We start from the raw sequence: 16,803 nt of genomic DNA on the forward strand, positions 1-16,803 counted from the left end.
AATATCCAGCTCAAATGGCACTTGCTCTTCAATGTAACTCCACTAGATGGAGTTGATAGCTTTTTCCTCTGAGCTCCTGCCCTCTGCTGTACCTCTATTATAGCATTTGCATGTTGCATTATATTACACTCTCTCTCTCTCTGTAAGTCCTAGTGGGAGATACATTAAGAAAAAGGTATCCTCTTGCCAGACCATACATTTTTATGCTGTGACTTCTGGTACGGAAAATGTGGTCATTCTAACATGCAGCATTTACTTGTAAGTCTGGAAGAAAGAGAGAGAGGGAGGTGCCCTGTGATCCTGTGGGCAGTGAGCACTTCTTTCCTTTGTGGCTTGTGGCTGGACAGCACTGAATCCCATAAGCTTGGCTTCTGTCAGGACAAGTGACCTAAATACTTTTTTCCTGCACTTTACTACATTAGTCTTGAGAACAAAAAGAGATGGGAGGCAAATATTTCAGGCAGCCCACATACACCTTCTGCTCAGGCCTGACCATGGCGGCCACCTGAACTGGCTGCTCTCTCCCTCTCTGATGCCTGCATATGCCACACAACATAACACCCACACGAGAAGGCACCAGATTCCATGGCTGGGGCCAGATGAGCTTCCAGGCACACACAGAGAGCCCAGCCTTTAGAATCCGGGGTGTCTCCTGGTGCTCCAAGTATGGAAGTCAAATGACAGGACATCTGAAGTTCAAGGCTTTTTTTATTTCTTTGGCATATGAGCTCATTTCTTATTGAGCAGTTCAATATTTAGTGCTGCAGTATAACCCTATGGACATTTTGCAGCCCAAGGCTTTCTGGTAGTGGCGCATCATATAAGCTCCCAAGTAGCTGTGTGAATGGAAGGGAGAAAGAGCATAGAAAGACAAAAAAAAATTTGTGTTTGACACTGGAGTATATAACTTAATTTTCTCTCTTTTAGCTGCAATAGCAATTTGCCTAATGATGTTTTGCTCAAACTAATGTTAGAGTAAGTTTGTATTCCTCAGGCACACACTGACTGTTGTAGCAAGGCACCATGAGTGCTGGAAACCAACCTGGGCATCAGCATTTGGCACATATGATCCCCACATGGATAATCATGTTTTTAAAAAATCAGTATTGACATATTTAAGGAGGTTGGGTACATGTCCAGGATAGTTGTATGTTGACTAACATCTTTCAGGCATCTCTATTTATGAAGCACTTTTGCATATAGTCTCTAGCTTATCAGCAGTTCCCCAATGCAGTAGTATGATTCCCATTCTACATGGAAGAATTCTGAGGCTAGTGGTGGCCAGTGGTGCAGTGGAAACAAGAAAAGTAGTGCAATGGTGGAGGTCCCACTGAACCCAGATTTTCTGTCTATAAGTCCATACGCTCCCAACTACCTACGTTTATGGTATAGCAGATGTATTTTTCTGTATCAAGGCCTTGTATTAGGTGATCTTTCAAGATGTTTTCTAATCTAAGGATACTGCATCTAAGGATACTGCTCTGTATGACAGAGCATCTAAGCCAGCAGAGCATCTAAGATTCTGTTTAAAATGTGAGTTTCCTAATTCCCCCTATAGTGAGCTGCTCTGTCTTTGATGAACAAATGGGAAACGTTCATACTCTCTTCTTTTTCTCCTCTTAGCTCTTGGCTAAGTTATCCCTCTCAAGAAAAGTAAAAAACAAACAGTGATTAAAAACTGAGAAAGAAAGAAAGAAATGCCAACATTAAATTATCGCTAAGCAGTTTTGCTGGATGTATTACCCCTTTTTCGAGGTCTTTTCATTTCAGAAAGACTGTCTCAAACAATGAAGAACAATGTGAATCCTTTCTAATGCTGCTTAATAGTCTATTACAAGAAGATAGAAAATAAATCATTTTATTTCTTAAAACTAAATAACATAGAGCCCATATAATGGAAATATGGCTTCCCAAATCATTTTAATGTTGATTATTTGAGTGCTCCTCTCTCAAGAAGCTGAAAATATTTTATTGACATTATTTTAGTAATTCTCAGATCCCCTTTCATGTTGATTGTGGTGTACCATTTTATGGAAAAAGGAAATGGAACGTGGAGAAGTTGAGTGGTTTGCCTAGGATCACTCAACAAGACGAAGTCAGTGCCAGGGTTAGAACTTAGGTGTACTCATACCAGATTTCCAACAAGCAAAGTGAAAATAGATATGCTGCATCTGGGTTATATATAGGCAACAACCCCAGCTGGGTGTTTTATGTAAGAGGAATTAATTGCTTACTTTGCTCCCCTCTTGGAGTCACAGGTGAGAAATGCATGTTAAACCAAAATCTCAACAAGACAACGCATTGCAGACACACTGAGGGGGGCTGTCCTTGGTTACTGGGTTGAGACTGGAGGAAATCCTGTTCTGCCTCCCCCGGAAGGAGTGATAGAGATGGTCGTCTCATCTCCTCATCTCAAGTGTACTCTGTTGACCACTGGCCACTGCTGGGAGTGGAAGGAAACTTCTCTATAAATTGCCCTTAGTTCCAAAAACTGGAAAAACCACATGAAGGACATGCTGAACCTTTGTCATTGGCTGTACTGGGGAGGGGATGGAAAGCAGGGAAGGGAGAAAATTCATATCACTAGGTTGTATGTAGGGAAATGGTGACTGGGGTGCACAGCTTTACACCTGCACAAAAGAACCCACCATAATTTGACCCACTCTGTCTGGAAAGGCTGAGGTGGTACTGAGTTCCAATGATTGGAATCACTGGCTTCTAAGAGCCATCCTTCCAGAAGAGAGCGGGTATTGCCCTAATGGCTTCCCTGGGGAGCCCTGAAAAACCCTCATGATTCATATTTTATAACCCACAGAAACTCCAAGAGTTATGGAAAGGGACTGTAACCAGACAGCATTCTCCCCCCAAGCATCTTTAGCATGTGTCACTGTAGGATAGAAAATAGCATTTCTTGTCCATTGAGGAAGTCTCAATATAAAGGTAAGCTTCCTTTTGTCACATACCACCCCCTCCTCCACGTTCATTCCTGATTGCCATTAGGTGGAGAGAGGCAAGTGCAAACACAGCCCTTAGTGTCGCTGAGCCCTCAAAACAACCCCATGAGATAGATACTATTATTATTACCCCATGCTACAAAAGGAAACAGAGGCTCAGAGAAGTTAAGTAACTTGCCCAATACCACTCAGTTTGTAAGGGGGAGGCTTCAGTCCAGAGCCTGTGTTTCAATTCACTACTTGTCCCACATTACCTGGCTCTTATGCATTTGCCTCCAGACTCTGAGAAAGCAACTGCGTTCTCCCTATAATGTCATTTCCTCCAGTACACACAGAATTAAGTATCAGGGAGTTAAAAGATTTTTTAAGGATAAGAGGAATTTTCTACATGCAAGGGGAGTTTAGTGCCACTTCATGGTCCATGGGCAGCTCCACTGCTGACATTCAAAGAATCTCACCATGCTGGGACTGGGCCATTGGCAAACAGCCATTTGGGCCTCTCCCACCATCAGATAACATCAAGGATGCTGGCTTTGATGTGGTCAGTCTGAAGCACAGTACAAAAGTCAAGGGAACCATTTCTAATTTTGGTGCCATCTAATGTTCAATCCCATCTGCAGGGTTGACTTGCCTTAGACAATTGGGACATAGACTATATATAACCAATTACTTACCTTCAAAGTGGTTGTATTCACCAGACAGAACTGGCCCAACTTACAGTCAACAGAGAGGTGTACAATCCACGTGCAGGCCTATAGTACAGCATCTGTTGTATCAGGGCATTATTTATCATGACCCAATGTCATACAGTTTATAAGTGGTAAAGCCAGGATTCCGTTCTGGACAGTCTGGCTAACTGATAACTAGTGGTGGCTACAAGTACATAATGTTTAGGGCACTTTCAGGGGCTAACATTGGGGAGAAGGTGTGGAATTAATTAGAGACATTTTTAGAGCAAGTTGCAAAGATAGAAAGGAGAGGATGCAGTGCAGCTGCCACCGGAACCAAGGGGAGCGTGGCATCCCTTCGCTCGGCGCAGGTGGCAAGTCAACACCAGAGGTATCAGAGCCATCACCGACTTCAGCAAGACACTTACATCTGCGGGTCAGGACCCTCCCAGGGCCTCCACCTGTCAGTGTGGAGACCTGGGAGTTGAAGCCCAGGGAGCAGAGTGAAGCACTTATAGTTACTCAGAGGAAAAGTGTCACCATTGTGTATCTTTTGGGTTAAGAAAAATCTATTATTTGGAAGGAATGCCTGTGGCATATGACATCCGATTTGCCCCAAGCACCAGTAACTCAGATGTCTTGGGAAGGAAGCCACCTAACGCATCCCCATAGAAAAAACGGTAGGCGATCGTAGCCTTGCAAGCAACACACTTCTCTCTGGCATCATATAAACTGCTTGGGCTCTGCCCAAGCCAAGGCAGTATGAGCCCAGACCCAAATCTCAAATTACTGCTTGTTCTCTGCCCTCCCGGGGTGTCGCTCAGTCACAAGTAGAATCAGATGCTGTCCTGCCAAGTGCCTGAGGAGTTTCAGCGGAGCTGTGTTTATGTCTTGATCGCTCTTCCTTGTGTGATGCCCTGTGTTTTATAAGTAGAGTCTCTAGGAATTTTCCCCATGGTTGTGCTTCACGCCTTACCACCCATTTCATGTATGGCAGCTTTACACAGTGCTGTCATTTTCCTCGGTTTCCCTCGTTGTGATATGATCAGGTATAGATTTCTGACATTGAGCATATAATGGGGTTTCAGATCCAGAAGGCAACAGTAAAATTTTTTTTTCGTAGATCTCTCTCTGAGAGACGCAGAGTAAAGCAGTCAGGACGGAGCAGGCGCCCGTCTGTTCGCGCGGAGCTCGGGGCCCAGGCCCAGGCCCTGCGGGGCTCGGGCGCCGGGCGACGGTGCAGACGCCGCCAGCCGCGGCAAAGGGACGCTTTTCTTTATAACTAGACATGTGCTCATCAGTTTTACCTGTTCATAGAACCCTGAGCTTAATACTGGTTTTCTGTCCCATCATGGACCTCCCAGATTCCTGCCATCATAAAATCACATTATTTCCCGTGTAGGGTGGTTGGGGAGCGCCTGGTCCAGTGACTGCAGGCTGGTGCCACCAGGGCAGCGGGCGCGGGGCGCAGGGCAGCGGGCGCGGGGCGCAGGGCAGCGGGCGCGGGGCGCAGGGCAGCGGGCGCGGGGCGCAGGGCAGCGGGCGCGGGGCGCAGGGCAGCGGGCGCGGGGCGCGGGCCGGCGCTGGGGTCACCGTCAAAGACAAGGAGCCTGCGATCTGGGTTCTTAACGAAACCTCCCAATCTTTAATGTTGGCAACTAAACACGGGGGCGTGCAGCTCCGCGAGGGGGCTCGCGGGGGCTGAGGAGGAGCCCAAGCCTGTGGCCCTGGCCCCCTCGGGAAAGGCACGGGCACCCGAGGGCGAGGCCGCCGGCCTGAGCGCACCGCTCCCCCGGGCGTGGGGTGGGGGGCCCGGCTCCCCCGGGCGCGGGGTGGAGGGGCCCGGCTCCCCCGGGCGCGGGGTGGAGGGGCCCGGCTCCCCCGGGCGCGGGGATGGGGGCCCGGCTCCCCCGGGCGCGGGGATGGGGGGCCCGGCTCCCCCGGGCGCGGGGTGGAGGGGCCCGGCTCCCCCGGGCGCGGGGTGGGGCGCCGGCCTTCCCCTCCCAGCCGCACCCTCCACGCGGCCCCCGCCCCCCCGCAGCGCCGCCCTGCCGGCCGCACAGTGAACCTTCTCTTGTCTCCATCCCCAGGGGCGCAGACCCGGCTACTTCTCCTTCCTGGACCCCTTCTCCCCGGGCGTCTGGCTCTTCACGCTCCTCGCCTACCTGGCGGTCAGCTGCGTGCTCTTCCTGGTGGCCCGGTACCGTGCCCGCCCCGCCGCACCCGCCCGCCTCGGCCTCGGCCTGGGGGCTGCCCGGGAGGGAGCAGGGGAGGCCTCGGTGCCAAACGGGGAGGGCCGGGAGTCGGGACCTGAACCTCTCTGCCAGCGGGCAGCCTGGCACTGTCTCCCCACCCACGCACACACACACACTCCCCGGCGTGCACAGCGCCCACAGGTGAGCGTGTCCAAATTTGCTTATGCGCCCCTGTCAATTCCCCCTCCCACGCCCCAGTCTCCAGCCCCTGCTTGTGCAGGAGCCTTGGGAGAAGGGGGGGGGGGGGGGCAAGAAGATCACTCTTATTAAGCACTGTGCATTCCACTGCTCTGGTATCAGTTTGCCAGGATCTGCCGCCCAGTGTTGAGTGATAAGAAATAGAAATTGGGAGACCAGAGCCCTAGGTGCCAAGGCCTCCCCTGCAGCAGGCCTGGCCCTTCCCCAGCCTGGATCTGTCTATGACAACACAGCTGCCTTGTTGAATGGGAGCCATGAGGATGGCAGACAGCAGGGAGGAAGGATAGAGAGGGCATTTGCCAGTAGTGTTAAAACAAATGGCCCAGATCAGGGGCTGGGAAGAATAAGCCCTCCCTTCTCCCCAGAAACCCAAGACTGTCCATGGGCCTGTGGGAGAACCTGAGGAGCCTCCCGCGGCTGAGGCCTCCCTAGGATGTGTGCAGAGAAGGGCTGTTCTCTCTGAGGCTGAGGGCAATTGGACCAGCCTGGCCAGCTCGCTGTCCAGGAGCAGGACAAGTACTAGGGGCTCATGGGTCACTCTCCCTCAGAATCCCTGTGCCCTGCCCAGACCTCAGGCTGCCACACTGGACGACCAGCAAAGGCTGTGGTGCGGGAGGAGAGAACTGCTCAGAAGGAGCCTCCACAGAGCTGGCAGTGGCCCTGTCCCTGCTGCCTCTCAGCCTGCTTTGCCTCAGGGCCACAGTGACAGGCCAGATTTTAAAGTGTGTGCTCCTCTTCTGTGGGGTGGGGATTTCCCTAAAGCATGTCTTCAGTGGCCCTAGGGGAATGTATGCTTTCTCCGGTTATAAGACCCAAAAGACCACAGAGCGCCTAACCCGGGGGCAGTTCCCAGCCTCCCCTGGGGGTGTTGTGTCATCCAGTGTCCACTTCTTCCAGTGGAGCTCAAAGCCAAGTTCAGGGAGCCATTGGGCCCACAGAGAAGACCTTACTTACAGCCTGGTTGTCTTCAAAGGCTGCCGGTGTGCTGTAGTCATGGTCAGTGTCAAGTACCTGTGGTCAGGGACTTCAGGAGAGTCCTGTGGGAACTGGCCTGCTGTCTGGCACCCACTCCACTATATTGCACTATCTGCCACTGCCTTTAGGACGCTGCCCCCCAGGAGCCTGGCTCTGCTGCATCTTGATTCACTCTTGCCCCCTTTGACTGAGCCCTTTCCTGTACCTAGCAACCCACAGCTTTCAGGTGACCTTGAGGGTCCTGGAAATGGTCTTCTGTCTTGGTTGCCACAAACATGCACACACACACACGCACACGCACGCAGGCACACATGCCTGCTTCCCCATGCTTACCAGCCCTGGGGGTTAAAAAGCCCCATCTTTGTCCTCTGCACATACATACATCATGCCCTCGCCCCGATCCAGCATTAACAAGGAGATTAATCAAAAATGTACTAAAGGTCTGATCATACATCATATACATATCATACCTACTGTATATATAACACCATGTTATATACACACATATATGTAATATATAATATATAGGATAATCTGACCTAAGGAGGTACCAAAGACTTCGGGGGGAGAGTGAGAAGAAGCTGGGCAGTCAGAGCTCTGGATCCCTGACCCATCTTCATTCAGACCAGCTCCACTTTTATCTCATATATTGTACTTTTGGGTAAGATTTTAGAAGGAAAAAAATGTTTGAAAACCACTGGTTTAAGGCAGCCACTCCTAAGCCATCTGATACCAGAGTCACTCAGGGAGCTTTTAAAACTTGAATTTCCAGGTCTAACCCTCTCAGAATCTCTGAGGGTGGGGCCCGGGAATTTGTGTGTTCGAAGCCCACTTCCAGTGGCCTGTAGGTTTGGGATCCACCAAGGATGAGTGTAAGCCAGCTCCGTAGGCCACAGGGGGAAGGAGCCGCCTCAGGACACGGCCAAAAGACGCTGGCCCCGACTTCAGGAGCGAGCAGCAGCGATGGGAACACGGGCAGTCCTCGGAGGCACCAAGCGAGAGCCGCTGCGCAGAGGATGGAGAAGGCATCCTGCCACCGCCCGGCCAGCCCACAGCACCGCCCTGCCGGGCACAGGCCCATACAGGCCTCTCTCGCCAAAGCTGGGGGGCTGCTGAACAGGAGCATGTCTGTCTGCAGGCAGGGAGGACGGGCTTTACTCAGAGAGGCAGTGGGAAGGCTGAGAGGGATGGGCTGTGGTGCGGCCACCTCACAGCAGGCAGAGCTCCGAGGAACCCTTCTCAGCCCTGTGTGCTCATTATATTTACCTTGGAGCCCTAGAAACACTGATGCCCAGGCCCTACATGGACACATTAAAGCAGAGCCTCTGGGGGCAGGATCTAGTCATTGGCATTTTTTATAAGTCCCCAGGTGACAGGAACGCGGAAGTGTTGAAAACCATGGCCTGAGCAACTGTCTAGGCCAGTGATCAGTGGTGTCTACACCACCTAGGAACTTGAGGATTCTGAGGCCTCACCCAGACTTACTGGATCAGAAGCTCTGGGAGTGAGGCCCAGCAGTGTACGTTTTAACAAATCTTCTTGGCGACTCTGATGTAGGCTAAAGTGTGAGAATCGTTGCGTAGGCTGAGGGTTTCAGACTGTGGCTCCTAATGACCTCAGGGAGCTGGGGTGTCAGGACAGTCACCTCCCTCCTATCCACCTGCTTCACACTCCAGCTTCCAGTCACAGGTCCCCACTTTCATCTGTTTTGTACTTTAGAGTTCTGCATCAGAATTTATTTTGAAATAATAAAAATGTTTCTATGATGATTAAAGAAAAACAGTTTGAAAACTGCCAATATAGTCCAACCCCTCATTTTTCAGTTAGGAAAATCCAAATCCAATAAAAGGAAGTGGCTAGACCAAGGCCAGGAGGCCAGTGACCAATACAGACCTGAGGCCAGGAAGGAGAGCCCCCAACTCTTCCCAGCACTTTCCCCTTCACGCCCCCTCCATGGCACTGGTACATGTCCTTTTTGTCCCACAGGTTGACCCCTTATGAGTGGTACAGCCCCCACTCGTGTGCCCAGGGCCAGTGCAGCCTGCTGGTGAACCAGTACTCCCTTGGCAACAGCCTCTGGTTTCCGGTTGGAGGCTTCATGCAGCAGGGCTCCACCATCGCCCCTCGAGCCTTATCTACTCGCTGTGTCAGTGGTGTCTGGTAAGATTGGGGCAGAGAAGGGCCACATGGGGAAGGGACACAGAGGGTGCCCTCAGATAAGCCCTGCTCTGCCACCCTGAGGGGTGCCCGTAGCCTCTGCCTTTCAAAGTAGACTAGCTGGGAGCTGAGATGCAGTATGCCACCTCAGAAGGTTTGGAGGCAGTGGATGGGCACGCTTTGTGCCATCTTATCCCCTTCTCCCCTTTCTGTGCCCCACAAGTCTGGATACAGAGGGGAGCCAAGGCAGGAAAGGAGATGGATTGAGAAAACAGCTTTAAAGGCCCACAGCAAAGCAATAACTTTCAGACTTGAAAGTGAACTGAGGTTGAGGCTGGGCTGCAAAGGCATATGCAGATGCATGCCAATATGAGCTTGTGGCAGGGATTCCCTAAGGAGGCATCCAGCCCAGCTGCCACATCACACTCCTCTACCCGCTGTCTCTCCCTCTGCACCTGGCCCTGGGGGCTTTCCGGACCTCTCCACCTCAGCAGGGGTGGGAAATGCAAATTCTTAGGCGGGGCCTCTGGGAGCAAGCTGACAGCACAAAGTCCAGCCTCTACCTGAAACTCCCTTTTCCTCCCGGCTTACCCAGAGCAAAAGAACACGGTCAGCTGACTCAGTGTGTGGCAAAGCTCTCCCGAGAACTTGAAAGTGCTGTGTAGATGTACAGACAAGTAATTCCTATTATTCCATGACGGGAGGAAATGAATGTACACATACCTAGAAAGGCAAGAGTGCAGAGCACGAGCTCCTAGCTCCCTCTAGAAGCCCACTCTTGGGTTTTGGCTGTCACAGCCTATAGGACTTGCAGCCTTGGCTCTCTCTTCCTCACCAGTCTGTGTAAGACTAAGAAAAGGACAAGTGTATTTCTACTATTGGACGCCCATGCCGGCAACAGCAGGTCATCTGCACAGGTATCTGAGGGCTGATGGGGATGTGAAAATACAGCTGGAACAGCGACCCCTTCCCAGCAGTGGTTTTGGTTTTCCCTAATAAATGACAAGTACACTAGGGTTTAAAACATTTGAACAAAGTGCTCACCTAGAAATCAAGTGGATCAACAGAGAGAACTGGGTTTCACATTGCCTGAAACAAGGAATGACCTCGGTAGGGAGAGTCACAGAGCACCTTGAAAATTCAGGAAATCTGAGTGGAAGCCATGGAGACACGTAGAAGTCAGCTGCAGATTCTGATCTTTTTCTACCTGGGGCTTCTCCTTACAGAAGGTGCTTGTTCCCGTGTGCTGTGCATCGGGCCCCATGGCCTGCCTGCAGCCCGCTTTGCGGGACACTGCTTTGTGGTGCTTTCAATACCTGGCCCCAGGTGGCTCAGCTGCAATGCTCCAGACATGTATGGGAGGGCCCAGCCCCAGCTCTGAGCTGGTTATTAAATCAGGGCCTAGGTTTGGTAGCTCCCTGGGGGCTGGGAGGCCATCGTAGCCTACCTTAGCTTCCTCACCCAGAGCAAGTGACAGGAATGCCAGCTTTACAATGGTTAACACCTTTCCAGTCAGGACCAGGTCTCCACAGCCCTGCGGAGAGAAGGTGGGCACGGTTCGCTTCCTCAGCAGAGGCAACAGGCCTGCACTGAACTACTTCCACTCTCTGACCCCATCTGGTCTGTGGTGATGTGGTGATGGTGGCGGTGACGTGGTGACGGTGGCATGAACAGCCACATGCCCCCCAGGCTGGAGCAGAGGGAACCTCCATAGCCAACTCTGAGGTGATGTCATACCCAGGGCTCTTTAACCCAGAGCACTAGCCAATGTTGCTGAGCACAGCCACTTTCACCTGAGTGTCACCCTCTCCCCTCCCCAGCAAGGTCATGAGAAGCAACTTCCAATAGACAGAGCATAAGAGCTCAGACATGAGCAGGGGAAGAAGGTTTGAGTAGAGATGGACACTGGTGCTCACAGATCACACACAGGGAAGGTGGCCAATGACTTTCATCCCATATCAACGTGAAGGGCTAGTTCTGCATTTCTTTATATCTCACATTCATCTAGTTATTTACAGAGTATCAGTCCCACTGAGGGCTCATTTGATCTCACAGATCTGGAAGACAGACAGAGTAGGTGTTACCATCCCCTTTACTAGACATGCAAATAAGGTCAGAGGACACACGGTTCTTCTCAGGGTCTCACAGTGGAGCAGGACGAAGCCATCACTAAACTCAGGTCACCTTACTGGTGGTCTGGCACAAGTAACTGGTGGTCTGGCACATGAACACACCAATTGAGTCCTTGGGTGCCCCTGTCTACTTCTGGGAGGTAGCCCCCAGGAGCCTTGGACATCATGGCAAAGGGTTCAGCAAGACTTCCTGCTCTTGCAAATCCACCTGGAAGCTGCCAGCTGCTGAATCCTGTGGTAAACCCTATGCCTTAGTGGCAACATCTTCACAATGCATAAAGCCTCAATAATTCAGACTCCACTAACTCAGAATGTGTGATTATCCTACCTCAACTGTGCTTAGATACACCTTTGAACCCCTAAAGCAAATGGGTGAGGGTGCAAATCCATACTGCTTGTCTAAACTATGCAAGTGGACAAAGTGGTTTTAAAGGCTTTTGTATGTACTCTGCCTGAGTTGCAAAATTACTGTAATTTCAAATCAGTTCCATCTATGCAATAAAACACACTTCTATTTTGAAATAACATGAGCATTGTGAGTGTTTTCTAATTTCAACTTCTGAGCAAAGGTGCTTTTCAACAATCTTAAAGAATTTCTGCTGTTACAATTCATAGAACTGGTTTTAAAATATTAATTTATCAATGTGTTACTTGACAAGTTACTTTGCTTCTCTGAGCCTCATCTTCTTCAACTATAAAACTGGGGTAAGAATTTTACCTCTCTGAGCTGTACAGAGAGTGTGAGGTGGTCTCTGCGGCTATGGGAGGTCGTCAGTAAGTGGCAATGCTCATTTGAAAGTTGGCTGCATTGTGAAGGGACAGCCCAGCTCTGAATACAGCCCCAGAGCTTGCACCTTCAGCTCATCCCAAGCTCATTCCTTACTGTCTCTCAAACTATCTCATGTGTGTGGACACACCTCTGTTGAGTAACAACCCAAAAATCACCTCCTTTAGGACATAAGAAAAAAACTGTCTTCTTCTAGGCAGCCCTCACAGTTTACTGACATTGTGTCATTTCTCTTCCCCCACTAAGCTGAGAGCTGCTTTCAAAGAGGGACCGCTGGTCTCTCCTGAGTTGCAGCAGGACTAGGGATGGGGGCCAGGACTCCTGGGAGTGCCCCTGGTCATGATGACTCCCTGGTCTTTTCCTACATAGGTGGGCATTCACGCTGATCATCATATCATCCTACACGGCCAACCTGGCAGCCTTCCTGACTGTGCAGCGCATGGATGTGCCCATTGAGTCAGTGGATGACCTAGCTGACCAGACCACCATTGAGTACGGCACAATTCACGGAGGATCCAGCATGACCTTCTTCCAAGTAAGCATATTTGGTTGCTCACCAACATCAGGAATTGGGCACAATAAAGTTGAGATATCTTTCCACTGGAGATAAAAACATCTCTCCTCATCCCATTATCTCTTTTGAACATCTAGTTTGGAGGCTCACATGAGGTTTATTTTTTTCCTGCTCCACAAAATACCCCTGGAATGAGGCCTCCAAAGCACTTTGGGTTAATGTCAGCCTGTCCCAAAGTGTTGTACATGGACAATTAGTGGTCATTGAGATGATTTTAGGTAGTATTTGGGAGAAATATTTTTTATTGCAGTAGTTTCATTTATATTTTTTAATGAGTATTAGAAAAATACATGCAGTGGATCTAATCTATACTTTTATTTATATTACTGCATAGGATGAGGCTAATGTATACATTTAAATATTTTCTAAACTACTTAAATTTTATAGGTAGCACTTAGACAAAACAAGATTAGAAAAGTGACTAAAGTGTAAGGAAAGCTAGATTTAAATAGGCTGGTTTTATTGATCCCAGACTAGATGGGTTTCAGATAGGAACTCTAATGGCTTCTTTGAGGTACCCTGGCAAGGCCCAGGAGAAACCCTGCCATGGGGCTGTGCTAGCTGAGGGGTGGGATGACTGCGCCCCAAGGCTGACAGAGATGGATCAGACAGAGGGATGTCACCACAGGCCTCAGGATCCCCAGGGAAGCAGATTTCCCTGGGAGTTAATAGGCGTCTAACCGGTCACATTCATTTTCACATGAAACAAGTTCAAGGCCTTCAGTTTTCTGTTTTCCATACAAGCCTCAGTGCCTGCTGACAAACACAGGATTTGGGTAGAGCCCAGAATGCTCTCAGTCTTGTTACTATTATTATCTGGCTGATCATTAGTTTAAGGTTGGTGAAAGAGCAGCCACTATTCCTGAAGGTGGTCTCTGTTGAAGTCCCAATGCTGCTGAAAGACAACAAAGAACACAGCCAGAGTCTCCTTTCATATCTACCAGAACCCAGGCTGCGCCAGGGCAATCTCTCCAGGGTAGATTAGGCTGCCAGTCACCAAACCACCAGGCAGAGGTCACAGTGCCTCCTGACCCTGCTCCTTCTGAGAGGCACCAGAGGCCCCACTCCCTCCTCCTGCCACTGTGAGTGGCCGTTGAGAGATGACAGGAAGGGGGAAAAGGCTGACTATAATGAGGGGGTTGAGTAGCTGAAGGGCCAGAATTTTAAGGTCCACTTTGATTCCTTCACTTTTTAAACTAACATTTTCTTTTTCTTTTCCTAATCCTGTTTCCTTGCATTCTTTTCCCAGAATTCCCGCTATCAGACCTACCAACGCATGTGGAATTACATGTATTCCAAGCAGCCAAGTGTGTTTGTAAAGAGCACGGAAGAGGGGATCGCCAGGGTGTTGAATTCCAACTATGCTTTCCTTCTGGAGTCCACCATGAATGAGTACTATCGGCAGCGAAACTGCAACCTCACTCAGATTGGGGGCCTGCTGGACACCAAGGGCTATGGGATTGGCATGCCAGTCGGTATGCAGGAGAGGAGCCTCCTGGGGTAGCTTCATCCAGGCAGAGTCAGAGTAGCTAGAGCCACTGAACGCAGCACTGAATTCAGCAGCCCTGTTCCTAAGAAACAGTTTAACAGTGACTTTAGGTGGGCACTGTTGAGATTTTTAAGAAGAGCAAACTCACATGCTTCAACTAATCAGTGATCAGTTCTCAATCAATTATTGAAGGCTCATTGATTAGTTATTAATTAATTAATTAATTATTAAATGGCATGTTGATGCCTTGGGTGGATTCTTTAGCCTTTGTTTCCCCTCTCCTGCTTCCTGCCCTTTGACCATTTCTCCATGATTAACATCTCTACTAGCAGTGGGAAGAAGGGAAAGATGGTAAAACTCAAATGAGTTAATTTTGCTATTAGTGTCTCTGGTGAAAGTTTTACTGCAAAAGAAGACTGGCATAATTAGATAAGATGGCTTTCAAGTCATCTGTGGGTCTCTGATGCCCCAGCTCTGAGTCAGCACACCTGAGGTTGGGGGTGAAGCTCTAGTACTCAGCTTGCTGACTGTGTGCCACCTGGTTTGTTATAAGTGGGTAGATGTTTGGCTTCCAGAAAGTGGTCCCAGCTATGCTTTCTAAAGGATACTTGTGCTTTGGGTATTCCTCTAGCTCTAACGGAAGGTGAGGGGAGCACTTTTAGCCGCTTGTTGTGATTTTGGAGGGGATCTGAAATGTTTCCCAGGTGATTTGGACATGCACCCTTCTCCACACACCACTGAGAGCCACGCTGTGTAGGGCTGACCTCATCCAAGGCTGTTCTTCCACAAGGCAGCAGGGGAAGAAGCAGGAATTGAGGTTATCGGACCATGTGGGGAAGTTGATATATAGTATGTGCATCTTTGCTGTCATCTTACACATCCCTTCTCTTGATCTCTACCTAACTCAGAACTCTACAAATTACAGGCTTCGCGTAGACCTGTGCAGTGTGAAGAGCACTAGAGTGAAGTCAGGCAGATCTGGGAATGCACCCTGGTTATTGGCTGTGGGACCTGGTTTAGGTTATTTAGCTTCTCTGAGTCTGTTATCTCATTTGTAAAATTAGGTTTCTAATACCTACCTGATAGGATTATTATGAGGGTTAAATCTAATAATCTAATCAGGTGCCTACCATAGTGTCTCACATTTAGCCTGTTTGGTGCCCTCCCCATCTTTTCCATAGTTCCCTATATTATTTGGTAACAGCAGATAACTTTTTAAAGAGTGATCAGAAACCACGCCAGTGAACATAGGTAGCCATATGCTTCATTCTTGAACTCTGTAAATTCTGACACTAGCAGTTCTATAAATAGGAGGTCTCCCTCAGGGTGCTCACAAACTGCATGCCCTCTGTGTGCCAGCATATGTTATTGATGCCCATTAATATGACAGACTATAGGTCCCTTGGAGAAACTTACTGGCTGACATTTTGTTTCAAGATCCTGTAGTGAACCACAAAATGAACTTAAGGTGTACCTTGATAATACTCTAGCAATAAAACAAATTAAACTCAAATGTTCAATGCTTCAAAAATTTTCATGGACCAAACTGATAGAGAGTTGACATAAAGCAGACTGACTCTATAAATGTTCATCAATAACCAAGGAAACAGGAGGAGAAATGTATTTGTTCTGTATCTGACAGGCTGCTATTTCCACATGTGTTGTCTTATTTAATCTTCCCACTTTTGAGGTAGATGTGGCCCTTCCCTCTGGAGGATAGGACTGAGATTCAGAGCTGTTGGGCTACTTGTCCAAGGTCCCAGAACAAGTAGAGAAGCAAGTTAGACTTGAGCCTAGACCATGTTACCAGTGGGTCCTACCAGCTGGAAAGGAGGAGGGAGGGGCAAGCAGGAGGGTGCTGTGGGCTAGCCTAGGTTCTGAGATCAGGTTGATAGGATGGAATTTAGGTCCAGCTCAGGTTATGTCCAGGAAAGACAAACCTGTGTGTCATTCTTAAGCTGGAGGTAAGGGCATAACTACTGAATAAGCAATGTGGTTGAACCCAGGAAAACAAAGGGAAACAGAACAAGGAGTGCAGTGGAAAATTAGTCAGGTGTTTAGGAGCTAAGTAGGCAAACACAGAGTTGGTGGGGTGTCCCCTCATGGGGCCCCGTGTGCTGTGGAGGTTTGGTTGAAAATGCCTCGGAAACTACCTGAAATGCCTTGCTGGGCTGGATAGTTGTCTTCCAACTTGGAATGTTCTTTAGTCCATCCCTAACACTGTCCATTAGTTCAAGTGGCTATTCACCACAGACGTGAATTAAGTATACTATTCATGAGGGTCTGTTGCTATGCACCCAAATCAGTTGCAAAGACACATTGGGGGCTGCAGGCTTGGGGCTTGCATGCCCAAGCCCAGTCTTGCCTGTAGTGGGGAAGGTTCTATTTGTAAAGTCAGGGCTGTCAGAGCCCAGAGAGATCTGGGAGCTGACCTGGTTCCTTGCCTGTCAAAGTGCAGCCGTTGGCTCCGCGGCAGGGCGTCACCTTGGAGCTTATAGAAATGCAGACCCCCGGAGCCAGAGTCTGCGGTCCACACGATCCTCAGGTAACTCCTGTGTACACTGAAGTTTGAGAGCACTAATCTACTTGTTCCAACCTTTGCCTGAGTTCTTCA

At 49.4% G+C, this 16,803-nt stretch overlaps 1 protein-coding gene across 2 annotated transcripts in view; it reads left to right on the plus strand.

Annotated features, from left to right (window-relative positions):
* The window catches only part of GRIK4 (glutamate ionotropic receptor kainate type subunit 4), a 428,146-nt gene that overhangs the window by 394,389 nt on the left and 16,954 nt on the right, over positions 1–16,803 (plus strand). Inside the window, exons 15-18 of one of the 2 annotated variants that reach the window (XM_087828477.1) lie at positions 5,713–5,822; positions 9,037–9,210; positions 12,496–12,661; positions 13,950–14,092. In XM_087828477.1, the coding sequence (XP_087684603.1) occupies positions 5,713–5,822; positions 9,037–9,210; positions 12,496–12,661; positions 13,950–14,092 (593 nt within the window). Of the gene's footprint in view, positions 1–5,712; positions 5,823–9,036; positions 9,211–12,495; positions 12,662–13,949; positions 15,703–16,803 lie in introns of those variants that run through there. The other variant, XM_016217418.2, reaches the window with a different exon arrangement.

The sequence above is a fragment of the Miniopterus natalensis genome, chromosome 20, assembly GCF_054644295.1.
Source record: "Miniopterus natalensis isolate mMinNat1 chromosome 20, mMinNat1.hap1, whole genome shotgun sequence".
In the NCBI taxonomy this organism is placed as follows: domain Eukaryota; kingdom Metazoa; phylum Chordata; class Mammalia; order Chiroptera; family Miniopteridae; genus Miniopterus; species Miniopterus natalensis.